This window comes from Cataglyphis hispanica, chromosome 2 (genome assembly GCF_021464435.1).
Source record: "Cataglyphis hispanica isolate Lineage 1 chromosome 2, ULB_Chis1_1.0, whole genome shotgun sequence".
NCBI classification, from domain to species: domain Eukaryota; kingdom Metazoa; phylum Arthropoda; class Insecta; order Hymenoptera; family Formicidae; genus Cataglyphis; species Cataglyphis hispanica.
Genome location: NC_065955.1, coordinates 1,827,815 through 1,846,787, shown reverse-complemented (window position 1 = coordinate 1,846,787; position 18,973 = coordinate 1,827,815). Strand labels below are relative to the sequence as shown.

The 18,973-nt window shown below is 35.2% G+C and overlaps 2 protein-coding genes across 4 annotated transcripts in view; one reads left to right on the top strand and one right to left on the bottom strand.

Annotated features, from left to right (window-relative positions):
- LOC126857322 (uncharacterized) overlaps positions 1-2,578 on the bottom strand; it is a 91,456-nt gene extending 88,878 nt beyond the window's left edge. Inside the window, exon 1 of the mRNA XM_050606646.1 lies at positions 2,029-2,578. Within this exon, the coding sequence (XP_050462603.1) occupies positions 2,029-2,545 (517 nt within the window). The 5' untranslated portion in view covers positions 2,546-2,578. The remainder of the gene's footprint in view (positions 1-2,028) is intronic.
- Positions 2,579-3,628: 1,050 nt separating this feature from the next.
- The window catches only part of LOC126857233 (zinc finger MIZ domain-containing protein 1), a 31,744-nt gene continuing 16,399 nt past the window's right edge, over positions 3,629-18,973 (top strand). The window contains exon 1 of one of the 3 annotated variants that reach the window (XM_050606457.1): positions 3,629-4,532. The gene's annotated coding sequence lies outside the window, so the exon portion shown is untranslated. The remainder of the gene's footprint in view (positions 4,533-18,973) is intronic. The other 2 variants (XM_050606465.1, XM_050606474.1) reach the window with 2 other exon arrangements.

Genomic DNA, 18,973 nt, shown 5'->3' with positions numbered 1-18,973 from the left:
ATTCTCTTTAATTATTATATATTTATATAATATATTTGTATATCTAATTTAACAACGCTAGATACTGATTAATATTGACATTTTTATCGATATCATAACATCATCGATTTTATTACTGATGGCAAATATCGATACCTTTTTTTTAAATAACTATCGTTATCTTGAGTTACAGATTCCCGAGGGAATTATCGGCGATTCGCAACCGAGACATATTTGTATATGGAGCCTCGTTCATTGTTTTAATTTGATTTGATTTGATTAATTTTATCAAATGGATAATAAGAGTATGCCTGTAATCCGCGATGACAGGGCAACGTCGCGCTCTTGCGAGGCTGCCGAGACTAAAGAAAGACGCTCGTACTCGATGAACATGATTGTCTGAAACGTACACTCTCGCATATACACGCACACATACACATCATTCTAAACATCCGTGACACGTAACGAGGTCTTCGAGCAGCGACTCGTATTCATCGACAGGCATACAGGCGATTCAAGTGCGTAACCAGTATTGTCAGACTTAAGAATTTTCCGTTATACATAGAAACGCCGGAATTTGACAAATTTGACCTTGAGCACTATTTTTAGAAAAAAGGGAAAGAGAAAATACATTTCACACTTTTTCTAAAGATCCTCAATTCTTAGAAAATACGAAAGTATAGAGAATTAATGGAATATATAATTTACACTAAAATATCAATTTTTTATTTTCTTTCTCTTTCTTTTTTGTCTCTAATATATACTTATTTAAAATAAAAATATAAATAATTGTTCTATTCTAAACTGTGAATATATAATAAAATCATAACAGAGTTGGTAAAATTTATTCTAATATTTAAAAATAAATAAATTGTAGTATTTAAAGATAAAGAATGAAAAAAATTTGGAATTTTTTTTTTTTTTTTTAAACTTCAAAGAAATGTGTGTTATCGGAAACTCAAACAAATTTTCGAATTACTTATTATGATCAGTTTAAAAGATCATAATTTCTGAGGAAAGATTTTTTTTCTATTTGACCAGTTTCGTGAACATTTCTTATGAGTGTAATTAAGCATTTTATTCTCGCTTAATAGACACACGCGAGGAACACGCTCAGCCTAAACATAAAATTCCGTTTTGACGTTCTCGATCTACGTCTGCTGGACCGGGGCTGAGAGAAGATGCCTTGGGAATGTATTAACGGAACGTACGCGCGCCCGCGTACATGCGGTACATTTTTCTCACTATACGTCAGGCAGTATAAATCTGGAATGCCTATCTGTCTCGCTCGGTTTTGACTGCTTCTACCAAAGCGAGGAGAATCTCACATATCTATCGTGAGATACATGAACTTTATTTACGATTGAGTTTATATACAATCTAAAATCGTTATAGAATTTGACATATTCTATCAATTTTACGTATCAATGTGATATTATTATATGTCTGCTAATCATAGAGAATATTCTACCTTATTCGAGATCTCCGAAATATATCCATTGTTATTGGTAATATAAAAAAATGTGTAAGAAAAAAATTATTGTGCAGATCTCAAAACCAGAATATATAGAAGATTATCTGTTTACATGTCAGCATGATACATACTAGATATTTAAATCTGAAAGAAAAATAATTGCTAAATTTTTGATATATTATCTTTAATTTTTTGCCTTGAACTAAAATAATTTTCTCTCTCTCAACATTTCTTATACTTCCCCATAATAGCGAAAATTTCGGATGTTCACCTAGATGAGAGATACTCTGTATATTTTCTCAGTTATAAAGGTAGAAAGGAGACATATAGATGTCACAAAAAAAATTGCAGTTTCGCAAGATTAAGAGAATCGTCGTACAATTTATGCGTCGTGACGATTCGGTAGCGGAACTAGAATTACCGCGAATAACGTCCCCTTCTCGTCTCGGCGTCGTCTGACGCGAGAAGCTCTGTCCTACTCGAGACGACAAGCTCGCATCTCTACACGCCGCACAGGCGACGTGTCATCGGAGACATATCGACACACAGGCACGCATATCTATCTACCTACCTACCTGCCTGCTTGCTTGCTTGCCTGCCGGTGCATAAGGTCCAGAGCGGTACAAGTAGAAATGCTACATACGGCCGGGGTTTGGGTAGGGATCCGTGTGTACGTCCCGGTAGCGACACACAGCCGTGGCCGACAGTCGACACACAACGGAAAGACGGAGGACGACGCCGTTGGCAGAAGGAACGGGCGGCGGACAAAGAGAGACGGATCAGGATGGCAGACGGAGACGGCGACAGACGCCGCCGGTTTCTCGGATCGAGCAACCAGCGCGAGGACGAGAGAAGAGGACAACGGCGCGCGGCGAGATGAGAGAGGATGCCAGAGCGGGACGGGAGGAGTGGGCGGGGAGAGGCAAAGGGGATCTTTTCCCCTCTATCGTTGCGGCTCCACCCACACGCCACCGTCGACGCGCCGAGGCGCGCAATCTGGCAACAGTGGCCCGCTATATAACCGATATTGTGGCCGTGGATTGAATGGAGGGGAACTAGAGCTCTACTCAGGTCAAACCGCCCCACCGGCATCCCTTCGGTCGTACGGAGGAGAGCGACCCCTCGCTATCCAACCCTTGCGCGCACCGAGTCCTGCTCCGTCTCGTTCCCGCCAGCGCTCGTCTACTGCGCGTTTACGTCCGTTCTATCGCACCTTCCCCTCATCCGGCACAGCCGTATCCCTACTCCCCCCTCCCTGATTACGCTTCCCTTTCGCCAGATGGCGTCTGAGCACGTTGGCATTGTCACCGTGCGTGTGTGTATGTGCGATGACGTTTCTCCCACTGCGCCTGTGTGGTGGTGAGTCACTACCACACACGTCCACGGCTCCGTTCTATCACTATCTTTTCGACAACGAGTTTCACCCACCCAGCGGCAGAGAGAAATCGGTGTACATACGTGCCGCGCATATATACATATATATATATATATATATATATATGTTTGTGTGTGTGTGTGTGTGTGTGTACGAGCGCGGTCGTGACGACGAATCGACGCAGGACAAGGATGCGAGAGGGCGCGATGGTGGGAGCGAGAAGGGTGAAGAGCGAGAAGGAAACCGAGAACGTGACAAAAGGGAGCGAGCGAGAAGGACGCCGTAGGCCCCAACCAGCCTCTCACTAGACAGTATTACTTTCAACCGTTTAGTGGGGCCAATGGTACCCGACACGCGGAGTAGTCAGTCAGTCCGAGCAATCGGAATCAACGAATATATTTCGAGAGAAATATTTACTCTTTGTCCTTCGCCATAGCTCTTTTTTTTCTTTCTCCATCTCATTTATTCTCTCCTTCAGCATTCGCCGATTTAAAATAAGAAAGAGATATATATAAGAACGGCGTTTGCTTTAACAACGCCATAGAGGACGTGCATTCACGTCGACGACCAAATGCACTATCGACCTCACGTCATTGACAATTTTCTCATTAACGCTCGCAACAGATGTACCTACCGACGCTGCGCTCGTGACAGACTGAGGCGCGCGACTGCCGCGGCCGGTGGATATAAATAAAGTTTCCGCGGTCTCTCGCACGCGCGGGAGAAAGAAAGAGGTGAAACGAGCGCGCGCGACGACGACCAAGGAAAAGGAGAGGGGGAGGAGAAGCAGCGGCGGCGTCGGCGGCAGCAGCAGCGGCAGCAGCAGCAGCAGCAGCAGCAGAAGGAGGAGAAGACGGAAGAGGGAGATCGAAGAACGCCGGCAACCGTGTGGCACGGCTGTTGTTTGAATGCTTCTTCCGGCGAGAGCGCGCGATCGATCGATCGAGCCGATCATCCATCGCGAGAAAGAGAGACGCGTATTATTTGAACAAGTGAACGCACGCACGTACGCACGTTACGTATACATACGTCGGAAAAGCGACGCGATCGCAAGGACTCGCCGATAGTATCGGCTGTGCGAGAGCGGAGAAGCCTTCCACTCTCCTCTCCCCTCCACCCCCCCTCTTCGCCCACGAAACACGGAGAAGAGAATATAGAGAGAGGGAGAAGCGGCGCATCGCATTGAAGTCGCACGCGCGTGGAACACTCCGACCGGTTATCGCCTTCAGTTGGCTCGTGGCTCGCGCGGAGCGTGGTCGAGGTGTTATATCGTTCGTTCTCGTTGCGTTCTGTGCCTGTCGCATCGTCGTTGTCGTTATCGTCGTCGTCGTCGTCGTCGTGTTTCTGTCGTAATGTGCCTATGACGAGGTGATGAACGGCCGACGTCGCAGTGTCAAGCGACGTAGTGACAGTGTTCGTCGTCCTGCCGATGGACGATGACGATTAACAAAGCGGACAGCAACAACGTGGTGATCGTCCGTGGACGCGAGAGAGGGAAAACAGTGTGCTCTATGTGATCTAGTGTACTTACTTGTATAATTTCGCATATATCTATATACACATATATGTATTGTATATACATATATTTATACACGCGACGCGTACGGCGTGCATTCTTGGATTACGCATCGTCGCGGATGATTCCTGTTTGTGATCGTCCCTAATTGCATCTGAGGATAATGCGATATTGCAGTCGTCGCGCAGGTGAGTCCCTTCAACTTGTTCAACTTGTCTTTAGGATGCTAATGTAGTAGACTATTATTAAGGACTCGGTATATCTTCAAACACGCGGGTCTCTCTTTCGCATCGACATAACCTTTCCAATGATAGCAGATAAGATTTTTGTTTATATATCATAATTTCAATATTGTATTTTGATCACGTTGGAAATTATTTCCAACAACGTTCTCATTTATAATAATTTCATATTAGCGTCCTAAGATTAGTTTTTCGAAATTTTCCAAATTGAATTATTTATAGTGCGAACTTTTGCATTTTTTAGTTTATATAAAGCTTGATTCACGATGTGTAATTTAAATTTTATCGATATATTCATTTGCTTGTTTAAAAAATAATTAACTACTGTTATAAGAAAGATGGGAAGAGCGTTTGTGCAAATAAATAATAATGCAACTCTATCGATTCTTGCTATATTATTAGACGTGAATCGTGTGAATCGAAAATGTTGAACGATCGCTTCTAATACGACGCGGCTCTCTCCCTCTCTCTTTCTCTCTCTATTTTATCATCGATTATCGTTCGGAGAACGCGCGCAAAAAGAGATCGAACTTTGTAGAAGTAGAATCTTGTTCCCGCTTTCCTTTCGTGTCTTTTCGAGATCATTCGTCTCTCCAGTCCAATTCTTCATACTGTAAATATTTTAAATGTCGCATTTCTCAATTCTTGCAATTCTTGTGAAACGAGACTCTATACTTAATCTAGTAGTTGTAGTAGTAATAGTAGTAGTATTAGTAGTAGTGATAGTGGTAGCAGTAGTGGTCAGAGTACAACAGTACTTACTGATATTTACTGTAGTCTCCTTTTACGCGCTTGGGCTCGTATCGACGTGAAATCCCGCGCGACTCTCGTCCGTACATCGATCGGCGGGAAAACGCCCGCGATCTCTCTCTCTCTCTCTCTCTCTCTCTGTCTGTCTTTCTCTTCGATGCCGTTATTTGCTCGTTATTACATCGTGTGGCGATGGATATTCCGTCCGAGCGTATAGCCAGGCGCTTTCACAACGGGTGATTGTTCTAAAAGATCAGTGTCATTCCGTCCTGCTCGCGCCGAGATAGTCGGGCTTTCGGATCTGGTTAGAAGCCGCGAGAGAGCGAGAAAAAGATGCGTGAGACACGCGACGTTGAGCTACGAGAGCAGCGATGGTAAAGGGATGAAATGAGAGGGAAGAAGAGGAACAAGTGGAGATATCGAGGCGATCATCTGTCGTCTTATAGACGCGTGCGCGCGCGAAGATCAGAAAGTCACGTCCACTGTAATCTTCGATAGGCTGCTCCTCTCTGTAGGTCATCATAACGCGCGAAACTCTACGTATATTAACACCTTTGTTCGGGACACCCATAGATCATAGATCGAGACGTCTTGACGATCGTTTGAACCTCGAAAATTCCACTATCGCACTTTGCGAATTTCCTCTTAAATTATACATCTATATAGTGTTCTTTTATAGCGTTATCAACTTTAGGTATTAATTGTTGTTTGTGCGTGCTATCAATATACTCGGAGTATTAAGCAGATAAAATAGAGCAACACATCGCGAATCATCCTGACGGTGATACCGAGCAGCAGTACTATTGTCACAGTCGAACGCGTGAGATGAATATTTGGATACTATGAGTATTATTCGTGATTATCCAGTCTCAATTCTGGTGATATATATATATATATATATATATATATATATATATATATATATATTTGAAATTGGCTATATTTGTTTAGTTGTTTCATACATGGCGTACTTTTCAAGGAAAAAAGTACGTTTGTAATAAAACACATGTGTCTAGCATTTGAAAATAATAATTTATTTATCGCGAAAAAAATATATAATAATAATAATTTTATTATAAAAAAAACATTATATATATTTTTGATGACAGTACAGAGCTCGGAGCTTCGTGACTTAAATGAATAAAACTCGTATATTATACGGATGTATTTAGCAGTAAACGTTGGAATGTAGTGTAGCAAGAGAATTATAAACGGTCCTCGATTGTATCCGCGATCTTTTCGGCTTTTCGAAACAACAAAAGCCACAGTGCGCGCGCGCGCGTTTATTTGCCGAGTTTCGCATCCTCGTATACGGCACGTACGCTTTTATCGATAAGCGAGTTACCTAAACGCTACTTCGTAATCTCTGACGCGCGACCTTAATTATTCGCTCACCGAATAATATTCGCTTTATTTCCATTATGCTGACATAGGCGAGAATTTTATAATTATATCGTATCGTAACATGTTTTATATGTATAATTTAATTCAATGTCGGTCGACTTTCCTCATTTGTTGCATATCTAATGTCAAGTTGAATACAACGTGAAGACTTCGACTCGAGTTCTAATATCTCGAACAAATTTTTTATTAATTTTCATTTATCATCGTCGAAATATAATTAGGAACGATGTCTGATCTATTTGCAATTCTTTTTTATGTAGTCATGTGATAATACATATAAAATACTATAATAATATAATTCACATTATAATTGACACTCGTCATAAAATAATTATATCAGTCTTAGTATTGCTAAATTACTTATAATCTTTTCAATTTTTTCCTCTCCTCTACCGCGCACGTTCACAAGTTTATCAGAATTAGTCGCGTGACTGGGATATGACTTCGTCGAAGGAAAGAGTTTCGTATCTCTTTCGACGATAATCTTCGCGGTATTGTCACCAACGCCTGTTATCAGTTGACGTGAAACAAAACGAGCATGGGCGAAGGTTGGCACGCAAATAGGAATAGATATTTGAAAAATCGGAGTTTTTTTTATTCGTTTGAATAAAAAATGATTCGTCGACATGCGACAAGTATATCGATAAACATATATCAAATGACATCCAGGAAATCATTAGATAGATTCATAAAAATTAATTCGGAGTAAAAGGCGCAAGTAAAATGATCATTTTTCCTAAATTTGTAATGTTTACAAAAATATGATGATAATATTAATGAGAGAGAGAGAGAGAGGAAAATTATGAATAAATTTTGTATGATTTATTAAAAAAAAAAAAAAATTTTTGAACGAAAAGATTTTTTCACATGAGAAATAATTATGTTTTTAGTATCGGAATAATATAATTTATAATCATAAAGCATCTAGCATCTGCCGATTTTAGTGAATCGTTAAGTATATCGGAGCAGGCATTCGAAACCAAGCGATAATCTCGGCAATATTAGCCACGTAGTATTCTCTGTAGCTCGGCTATCTAATCGTTTATGACTGACAGTCTTGCGCCGAGTCATACCGTACCACATCGTCGACGTGTGGATAAATGTCCACGATAATTTTGTGAAATATTTGCAGCACAATTTTCCACAATCTCCAATTTCAATAATTATGCTAGTTTGTGACTAGTGTTGTCACTATAAATATAGCCGGCGATCTTTATCTAAATCTAAATATTTCGTATCATTTATCCGAATATATCGATATACTCTCTACTTGATTATTTTACGCATTTAAAGTCATGATTAATATCCAATTATTCGAGTATATAAGCATTCTTTTTGTGCGAAATGCAAATAGAATTATTTGCTGCCAATATCTTTTTGTCAATACATTTATAATTTTTCTTGGGACATTGTGTATTTTTTGAACGAGACGATTGGATTAATTATTAATCTGCATTAAAGGAGCGATTACTTTCGAGTATTCAAAGATAACTTTTAAAATTATAAAGGTTAATAATAATGCAACAAATATCTTTCAAAATGTTATTTTGAAGAAATATATAGTTGAAAAAATTGATAAATAGCTTTTTAACACAAAATCTCAAAAAAAGAGAAAGCATAGAATTGATAAATGGTTTTTCACAAATATATGATAATATATTATGTGACGAAATAAAGCTGCACGTATCAGACGATTGCGATTTGCGACACGTTATCTTATATACTCGGTGATAATGTTGAAATTAATAGAATGGAACGGAAATAAATTAATCTTTTACATCAAATTTTGTCGAACTTCGTGCTTATCGCCATGGAAAAAAAATTCAAAGATATCTCATGCGAACAGATGAAAGCGCGCATTCTGCGCGTCTATCTGCTCATTCGGGTGATAAGCGATCGGCAAAGGCCCGGCGATCGTTCACTTTAATTTTAAAGGAAGCCAAAATTATGTCACGATCCCTTGACATTTATGTGTCGCCGCTTGGACGACCTTGTTGCAGCTCACTTTTTCCTCGCTTTTATTGTTTGCCTTATATTGGCGCGTAGGCGTTTATGTGGCGATGCAATCGATTCGCAGTAAAATTTGGTAACATTGAAATATATAACTTGTTATCGAAATTAGTAATTTCCATTTTCTTTTCGTAAAAGAGCATAAAATTTGGCGTCGCTCTTTACCTGCCTAATTTCCTATAATTAGAACCTAGTTCAGCGATATAACGCAAGGAAATGTAGGAAAATAAAAGCATTTGAGGATCCTTTATTGATAATGGCGCTGCACCTCTTTTTAATGACGTTGGACATAAATAATATTTTCGTTCTTTCCTAAATCATCCTTCACATAGCTAATGGATGATATTTAAAATGCAAATAATTTTATCATGTTTCTCTTTTTTTTCTATGTCTTCAAGATATACAATTTTTAAGCACCGAACACATATTTATATAATATTAATTTATATAATATTTTGTTGAAAAGCACACCGCTTTACATTATATATATCTTAACAGATGGAAAAAGAAAAAATTTTATTTTATACGAAATTGATATAATTTAATTTAGGGACAGAATATTTATGCATAGTTTTAGTTATTAAAACAATTTTTTAAATTTTTCGTTTATTTATTAATTAATTATCATCATATTAAAGATATCTTTCGCGCGAAATCTTATTAATGAAAAATTAAAAATTTAATATAGTAGTGAAATGCCGTTCAGTAATATATCATGTCGCACACAATCTCACTTTTTACTCTATAGTAGCTATGACTGTTTGTAACTCGGATTAATCATTTTTGCGACCGTCGAGCTTTCACTTAAAATTGTACGGATCTATCAAGCAGAGGGTGACTTTATCGAATACGTTGTGTGCGTTATTAGCACATAAGCAAGACAAATGGCGAATTGCGAGCGCGATTTGTTCGCACTTATGGCGCACTCTGGTCGCCGCAATGCCGCGACGTGGTTTCACGTTTAAAGCCTTCTAATCTCGATACAGGCTCCGTTGCGATGTGGCACAATATCAGAAATAGGTTTGTTAAAATAAGCGTACACTCGACGGCGCGTATACAGAGAGCCATTCAGGGACGTAACAACATCTGGTTTGACGAGTGCGTTTCAAATACGTTTATTAAATTATTAACGAAATTATTTATTCTACGATTTGAAATCTTTTAACAAGGATAATTTATGTCGCATATACACACGCATTCATACTTTATATAATTTCTTATCTAATAATTATGACAGAAGATATTTGGTTAGAATATCTCAAGAAAATATGTCATGGTCAAATTATTGAAATTTGTTTAAAAATTAGAATGAGAATTTGACGCAAATTTTTTTTTTATAAATTAATTAAATGTTGGTGTATTAAAATTTTCATTCGATCACACGATTGAAACTATTCCATTAATATTATGCAGTTACGTTTTTTCTCCGACTGATGTGTATTCATCTTATAGATTATATTTTATCAATAGACTCTTGTCGATTATCTTATAGTATAACGCGTTTTGTAAGTAAATAATTTTAAATCGATCTCATAATGTGATATCATGACGCGTAACATACTAAAAAATCTTGTATATTGTAAGCAGATCTGAAAGGAATGTGCGAGTCTGTCTTTTTCGTTTTTAATGCGATGAACGCGCGTTATATTGGCGCAAATCTATGATCTGACATTTTATCATGCCGTAGTTTGAAGTGGTGTGCACGGCTATAAGCGAAATCAAGAAGAAAAAAAATGTTTCCGCGTGTGGAAGAGAACGGTAGCAACGAATGCCGGATGTTAACAGATAATGCGTAGCACTTGCGACAATATGTAGTGATATATTCATACCTAATGATCCAGGAAACGATGAAGGTCGAGAGGGGAAGAGATTGGGTATGAATAAAAATGAAGCAAATTTTTTTAGAAGAAGATAAAAATAAGAACGCGTTGATTTTTTTTTTTTCAAGCAAGGATACAAAACAAAAACACATATCTCAGGTTTCATATGAATTGGCTTTGTTTTCCAGAAATAATTTATTCGTACATTGAAGCATTTATCTGTGTCTTTGCTATCATGATAATTATCAATAATCGATTTTTTATTACTTTCAAAAATAAAGCTAAATTAAAGAAGAATTTATTAACTTGATTTGCTGAGATTTTTCGCTTATATATTGTACTCTTTTGTGTGCGTGTATATATATATATATATATATATATATATATATATATATATATATATATATGAGTATAATTTGAATTTTGTTTGCAAAACGTGGAAGATCAGGAATATTTTTTTTTAATATTAAATAACGAAATATTTATTAAAGATTTTATTAAAGAAAGATTCACTGGAAAATTCGCGAAAGATTCTCCATCATTTCTCGCGATGCATCCAATATATTTTACATAACATTTTTAATTTTTAATTATATCAATATGATGATCGAATGACATATGAGCTACAAAATACAGAATGAATAGTTCGTGATTGTTCGCAAAAGCGTGCTTAACAGAGAAATTGAGGTGAGGTTGAGCTATTTACTAAATTGGCAAATATCATTGAGTCAGGAATATCGTCACCTTTTGATTACGCATTTCTGCTTACTCGCGGGGCAAGTGTACTTATTTGTCAAGGACGAGATGACGGAGACGCCTCGGAACTAACGAAGAATTATGTTAGAACGGTCAGCATATACATTTACCTTGGCACGTACATAATCGCGGACATATTTTTCACTCGCCAGGTATCGTTGATTAATCTGCCAATTGTTATTGTCACGATAGCAACCTTCTTTCTTTTTATGTTAATTCAATATCTGAGGATTTTGGTTCTTATCTGTTATCACATATGTTTTGATCAGTTTATTGATTCTCTTTTTAATTAAATTTTAATTTTAATCAGAAAGATGTCAGCCACACGTGCATTCATGAAAAAGAGGTAAATAAAAGAAGTAAATATTTAGTTACAAAAAATATATGTATTAATATAAAAAAGCTTAAAAAATCTGAGAAATCTGGGAAATACATTTTTATAAAAATGATAAGTAAAAACGATAGTAAGCGCTCGTTGAATAATAGGACGACTTACAAAGAAATTTTTCTAATTCTTAAATGAATTTTTTTTTATACAAGATGTATACATGAAGAAATACTTGAAACGATTTCTATGATACATAAATCTGTAGATTTGTACGCTTAGTTTTTTTATTTTAATTGCCACGTGTTAAAATTTTTGTATGTTCTGCCTCTTATTTTAGCTACACTATGACACTATGACACTATTTAGAATACGTAAAGTTTGGAGATAAAGATTGTCACTCATTTCGAAGACGCTTGCGCAAACTGTGGACAAACACAGGCGTTGAAACTCGCTGGTTGGGCTTGTGAAACGTTTATTTACCGACCATCGAGAGAACAGCCCGGCAGCAGCCTTCGAACGTTTTATTCTCGCACGCGCGCTCAAGGTGAGGTGTAATTAAACTTTCATAATTGTCCGTTGCATAATGAGGACGAGACTACGAGACTCGTCCATCGTTCATTTCGCGCTTTGAATTCGAATTGGTCACGTTGACCGCAATGGGCTCGGCAATTCGCGGTACTTCTTTTTCGTATGTTTTTTTTACAATTAGATGAGAAAACAGAAAAACAAGGAGTAATATACAATAAATAAGAAATAAAATATATTAGCAATTCAAGATACTATAACTGCAAAAAATAGGCAGTTAGAAAATAGAAAATATTCATGAGCTTGGTCTTATTCGATGCTTTTATTAGGCAATTAGCGATTAGTAATTAAAGTAAATTACGCGATTTACTTTACTCTAAAATAAAAATCTGCATATCATTCCAATATTTGCGTATACACACGATATACAAATATATATTATACAATCATATTATTTAAAATCAAGCGGATTTAAAATCAATATTGATATAAACAAATCATTTATAATTCTAGAATTATCCGAAAAGAAGTTATCAACTTAAAAACGGATTATCGATCGTCTCCATTTCCATATATATATATATATATTACGGACAAATAACAATTATATTTATTCGTATTTGTTCGATAGAGTCAGTATCCGATTACCGACAAAATTGCAAGCTGGGGTTGATCAATCGTTATGATATTAAATCTTTCGCAACTGATACTCCACATTTTGCTCGAATCCACAAGTGAATGTTGATATGCGTTCGGTATTTTAAAAACGGTATTTTAATAATTATATAAGTATGTAAATATCGATACATACGCGTTTACTAATTAGAAGCGATCATGCATCACGACGCTGGTTTGACTATCAACTGTCATTCATGTCGCGTACATTATACGCACGTTTTGTCGCCGTGCGCGTGCCTGCACACGCGCGTTACACTTTAAAACATCAACCGCGCAATTACATGACGTGTAACGTTTCGAAGGTAAGACATAAAATTTTGCGATAAGAATTCGCTACAAGGCTATCGACGATATTGAAAGAAATAATATTATAATATAATTACAGATGCAATTTTATATATAGATTAACTTTTACTCGTATAAGCATACTTAGATTTCCATCTGACGATTTTGTCATGCACAGAAGACATTAAAAAAAAAAAAAAATAGCTATTGAACAAAGACGGAGATTGCATTGATTGATTTAGTTTGTAATATAATTGTATGTGTGTGAACAGTATAAAATAAAAGCTCTTATTTATTAATACCTTTTTTATAAATATATATTGATTTTTAACTTGACGTTAATTTTTCATAGAAATATCATGTAAACATTAATGTTATATAACATCTAGTTAAATCATAGAACGTTTCTTGTGTGCTTATTATTATTATAAATATCTTTATTATATTTTTTATTATATTTATACTTTTATTCGACAATTTTATCTAGGGGGTTAATAAATATTTTAATCAATTATCATTAGATTTAAATAACCTAGAAATTAGAATATCAAACTTATCTCACACACATCTAGTATAAAATCATTATTATTTCAAATGGCTAGTCTTAAAATACTCTTTGTTATTGAGCATTGACAGCATTGACGGTAATCTAATTACATTTCATACTAATATTAGAATATCAGAGAATGTGGATATTAACTCAAATGTGTGCATATACCAAGTTAGTACTTTTCAAAAATTTAATTATCTTTCTATTTTCATTAAAATATTTATATCTCTCTGATCAAAAATACCATTTTTTATGCATATAATTAATGTATATATAATCTCTTATCTACGTATCTCTATATAATTTTTATTACATTAATCTAATCTAACAAATATGCATACATACATACAAACACACATAATATTATGTATGTGTATCTTTTTCAAAAAATAATTTTTTTTTTTTAAATAACTTTGGTATTTACCACGTGACACGATAATTCTATAAAAATCGGAAAAATTTGCCGAGGTTGGCTACTTTACGGCAGCACATTCGAAAAGAAGAGAGAGAAAGAGGCAGGTGGGTGGAAGGGGGAATGCGACACAATCGGGAACGGGACACGTCGATTAGCTCGAGGCGATCGCGCGTGGCAAGGACGCGTCTCACCTTACCTTACCGCGAAGGCTGTAAACCATCGGCTGTCATTCGCGTCTTGTACATTAACCGTTTATTTCTCCACGTTCGTGCGTGCATGCATGCGTGCGTGCGCGCCACTGTCGTGCCACGCGGCCGATTATAACTTGTGCGCGCGACCTAACTTTCTATACGATACGGATGATTCCACGGTGGAAATCCTGCTCGCTAATATCTGTTTTTGTTGTACAGAATTTCACTCGAACGTAAAGGAACGTAAAGGATTTTACGACCAAAACACTAAACATTAAGATTCAACGGGAAAATTAGTCGGCGCGATTTGTGGAAGTAGTATAATGTTAATTTTATTTTTTCACTTCTCTACGCTGTACATTTCTATTATGTATGTATATGCGCGAACTCTATCACATTATATTTAATTAACATCATTCGATATAGCCAATTAGATAAGAGAAACACGCGGTAGATTGGAAGCGTTTTCCTTTCACTGCAAAAGGAATAATCGTTATCGTGTCACCTGATTGCACTTTCCACGGATGCGATTAATAAAATTTAGTGTTTTTTTTTTCTATATTTTGTTGTTTGTACATATTGCTGCTATAGAAATAGGAATTTTACTTCAAAGAATTGTAAAACATAATTATAGAAACAATGTCATTTATTTTGTAAATGTATTCACATGATAAAGTTTATGTTTTTGCAAATTCAAATTACGAATTTTTTATTTTTTCCGAAACTAAAAGAAGAAATAGTTTTCGAGAAATTTTAGCATTTGATTTTAAATTTTTTTTTTGCCGTGAAAAAAATTAAATGAAAATCTGTCATTTAAGTTTCTTTACGGTTACGCCACTGACAGAGTTCTGTGCGCAATGGCCAATCACTTTTCATAGGATCCTCGGATCGATCGCGTCTCTGTTCGCATTTAGACGAATGTATGGTCTCATTCCGTATAAGTTGTGATTGGAAGAATAAATATTTCTGCAAAAAAATCATAAAATTTTTATAATTTTCTACTCAGATGAAAAAAATTGCACATATTATTTATTACTTTTACGACATAAATTTTAAATAAAATTTTATATAAAATATATTAATGAATTTTAGAGACGGTCTTTAAATTTTGAATTTAAGAGAATTTATGTGATATAAAAAATATAAAATTATAAAATTAATTTATATTATTTTTTACTAGAAATTGTATAGCTAGATATCAGCATTACATTGTTTCATAAATTCATATCTTAATTACGACAAGACCTTATTAACATATATATATATTAAAAGATATTTTATTAATATATGATAAACATGTACATTATTTGTAAATTATGGCGCCTTTTATCAAATAAATATATTAATAAAATCAATCTTGAAAAATTATTTCTTTAACTGCGAAATCTAGTCGGTTTAACCCTGACATAGAACATAAAAACATTGCACACTGCTACAAACTATATTAAAAGTTTTCTTACGCGATTTACACGCTCGTCCTTTTTATCACTGGTTGGCGGTTAAACGGCGTTATTTTCGGTATCCCCACGTTAACTTATAGGCTCATATTCTCTCTCTACTTCCTTGTTTTCCAGACCTCTATATATACGTGAAACTATAAATGGACGACGAAGAAAGTATGCGCCTCTTCAGTTGTACTCGGCTTACCCACTGATCTCACTCGCTTGATCTCACCACTAACAAGATTGTTAAGATTATCGTTTCGTCAATTTCTATGTACGGACAATTTTTCTTTTGATGATATAGCTCGAAGATTTTTGTCAGACATATTTATATTTTTCATCAATTTTTTGACGTTTGATGGATAGATTTTAATAATACACGCAATTGCAATTTTTTAATTAAAACTTTTTATAAATAAATACATAAATGTTTTTCTCCCTCTTTTGAATTCAATTTATATATCAAATCTTGTGTCCAATATATAAGCTCTTCATCTTTAAAAATATTTCTTATTTCAAAAATATATAATCAGTATTTCACAATTTTCTTTGAATACAATATGAAAAAACTTGCTTATATTATAAGTGCTTTAATTGGTACATTTTTTTTTAAACTTGTACACGTGTTGCAAAGCTGCGAAATTTAAGAGATGTAAAATATATAAAAAATTCAGAGAAAACAAAAATTTGTTTAACGTTGCTTATGCTTTTGTGCTTCGTAGCTTGTCTGCAATGCTAAGCGAAATACGTGGGAGAACGAGCGACAGAGATCGCTGCTCGCTGGATCTCTAGTATCCTTTATCTCATCGTGCAGAATACGTTGGTGTAAGACAAGCGCAATGAGATCGGGTGATATTTATTATGTAACGGTCAAAGGGGTTAAGCATTCTGGGAAAGTTTCCAGAGCAAACGATTGGCCGGCTTCCGTGATTTCGTCACCTGCCAATCAACGCCCCGAAACAACTTTCTCCGAATCCTGACAGGACAGACCTTCTCCATGCACTCCTTTATTTGCATAAATGCAGCGCATGTTGCAAACATGTAGCAAAATATTTTTTACGTATCATCGGAGAAATTATCACCGCGATATTGAAAAATTAATAGTTGACTTTAAAGCAAAGAATATATTTGACTTTTTAACATTGCATTGCATGCAGTGCAACTCTTGCAAGTCTTGCAACTATTGCGTATTAGCCGCAGATTCTTTAATGCAGCTAAAACCTATTTCTGTCCAGCGAAAGCTTGACAGATGATTATTGTTATTGTGTACTACTAACTTTCTAATTTTCTATGTTAGATATCTATTCAATTAAATCTTGAATTATATGCGTTAAAGTAAGATTTATCGCTTGGAATTAAACGAGAAACGAGATTTTGTAATCCAATGTTTTTAAAGTTTATAATATTAGCCGAAATTTTGTATTTTTATTCTTGTAAACTGAAGAACTTATACAAAACGTAAATATTAAAATATTTATGTATACTGCCTTTGTATACATTTCAGAATATAAATTGTTACATCTGTTCTCTTTTGTATATAATTAAATATATTAATTATTAGACATTTTTTTGTTTCGATATGCGGCAACAACTTTAGCCTTGAGACATACGTGACAAATTTGTACATAGATTTCGACATATTCATACATATTTATGTATATCCTGGCAGACAAGAAACGAAGATTTCGTGTAATATTACATCACAGGTGAATCACTGATAAATATTTTCTGTTTAGTCCTCTATTTGATATTTGGAAACAAAGCCGATAACCGAAAATTATGTCGATGATTTTCATCCTGCTTGTATCGTCATATGTTCGTGTTGACATAATGATTCTAATGTAACCGAAAAAAAGATATATATCATAAACATAGCTCGAAATCTTTTTCGAGTATTATTTTAAAAATTGTAATCGAGAATTTGTAACATGATTGTGATTTTTTATTGATGTTTTGACTCGAAATCGATTTCAACTCACGAAATTCTTATAAGGATCGGTGGCTTTCTGCGATATCGCGTAAGCACATTTGTATGAGTCGGAAGTTTTTGGTAAGCGACGTACAATCGTGATAAGCTTTTCATTAAATGAAGCAAAACATTTCTTCCTTAGTATCTCGATGCCGATAAAGCACGCGGACAAATTTTCGACATTCACGTTCAAAAATTTTCGTGATACAATAATAATATAAATATGCGCTAATTATGTCATAATTAATAACGTGATAATTTTCGATCAGCAGCCTCAATAGTGGAAGAATAAGTAGTGCGAGAGATAATATATGAAATAAAACACTTCTCTTTTATGCTTTAGAGATATTTGAATATTTGAATATTCTCCTAATGATCGCTTTCCTGTGATTTAATTAATGATATGTTTATTGCTTTATCAAGGAAATTAGCCTTTTTAACATATATTATCGTAGAATATCTTACTTTGAAAACGCAATGAATATCGTGTAACGCAATAGGTTTTACTGCATCATCGTGTATCCTGCTAGTCATAATTATTGGATACCGATGGTATGCATTGTTGCAGGATCGGACTGTGACCCTTACATAATGTTAATGCGATGCATGTTGCGTCGTTGTATAATCTGTTTGTTCTCTTATCCTCTTCATTATGAGTAATGAAGATAATCGGCACCCGTTTCGTTAGGAACGAAAATAATTCATACTATTACAATATTTTTTCCGCCAATGATTTTTTAATATATTTAGCCGTGATGATTTTTCAATATATTAAATCGTGATTCAAAAAGGAAATCAGTTGCAATAATTATAAACAAGATACAATTGTAAACACAATTTATAATTGATTAACTAAATTTATTAATTATTACTACGTGTCAATGATTTATAATTAAATAACCAGTGTACCAACCTCTCTATATTTAATGTTTACTCATTTGTTATTAATCTGATTTAATTATTAATTTTTAATTGCGCCTAAGCTATCTTAAAGATAAAATTGATTCGTGAAACATAAATCAAAACTGTTTAGAAATTAAATAAAGATCATGAATGTGATTTACATATATATGATTGATTGCAGATGTTCTCACAATTTTAATCGTTATATATATGTTAGTTGTGCTTCTCACTCTTTTCCTGCTTATAGAATGAAAAGGAAGGAAGTCACCGTGCGTTTTACGTCTTGCGGTTGCGTTCGATAAGTTTTCGGTTTCTCCTATCTGTTGCGAGCAGATGTTATTTCCGCTTTTACACGGGTATG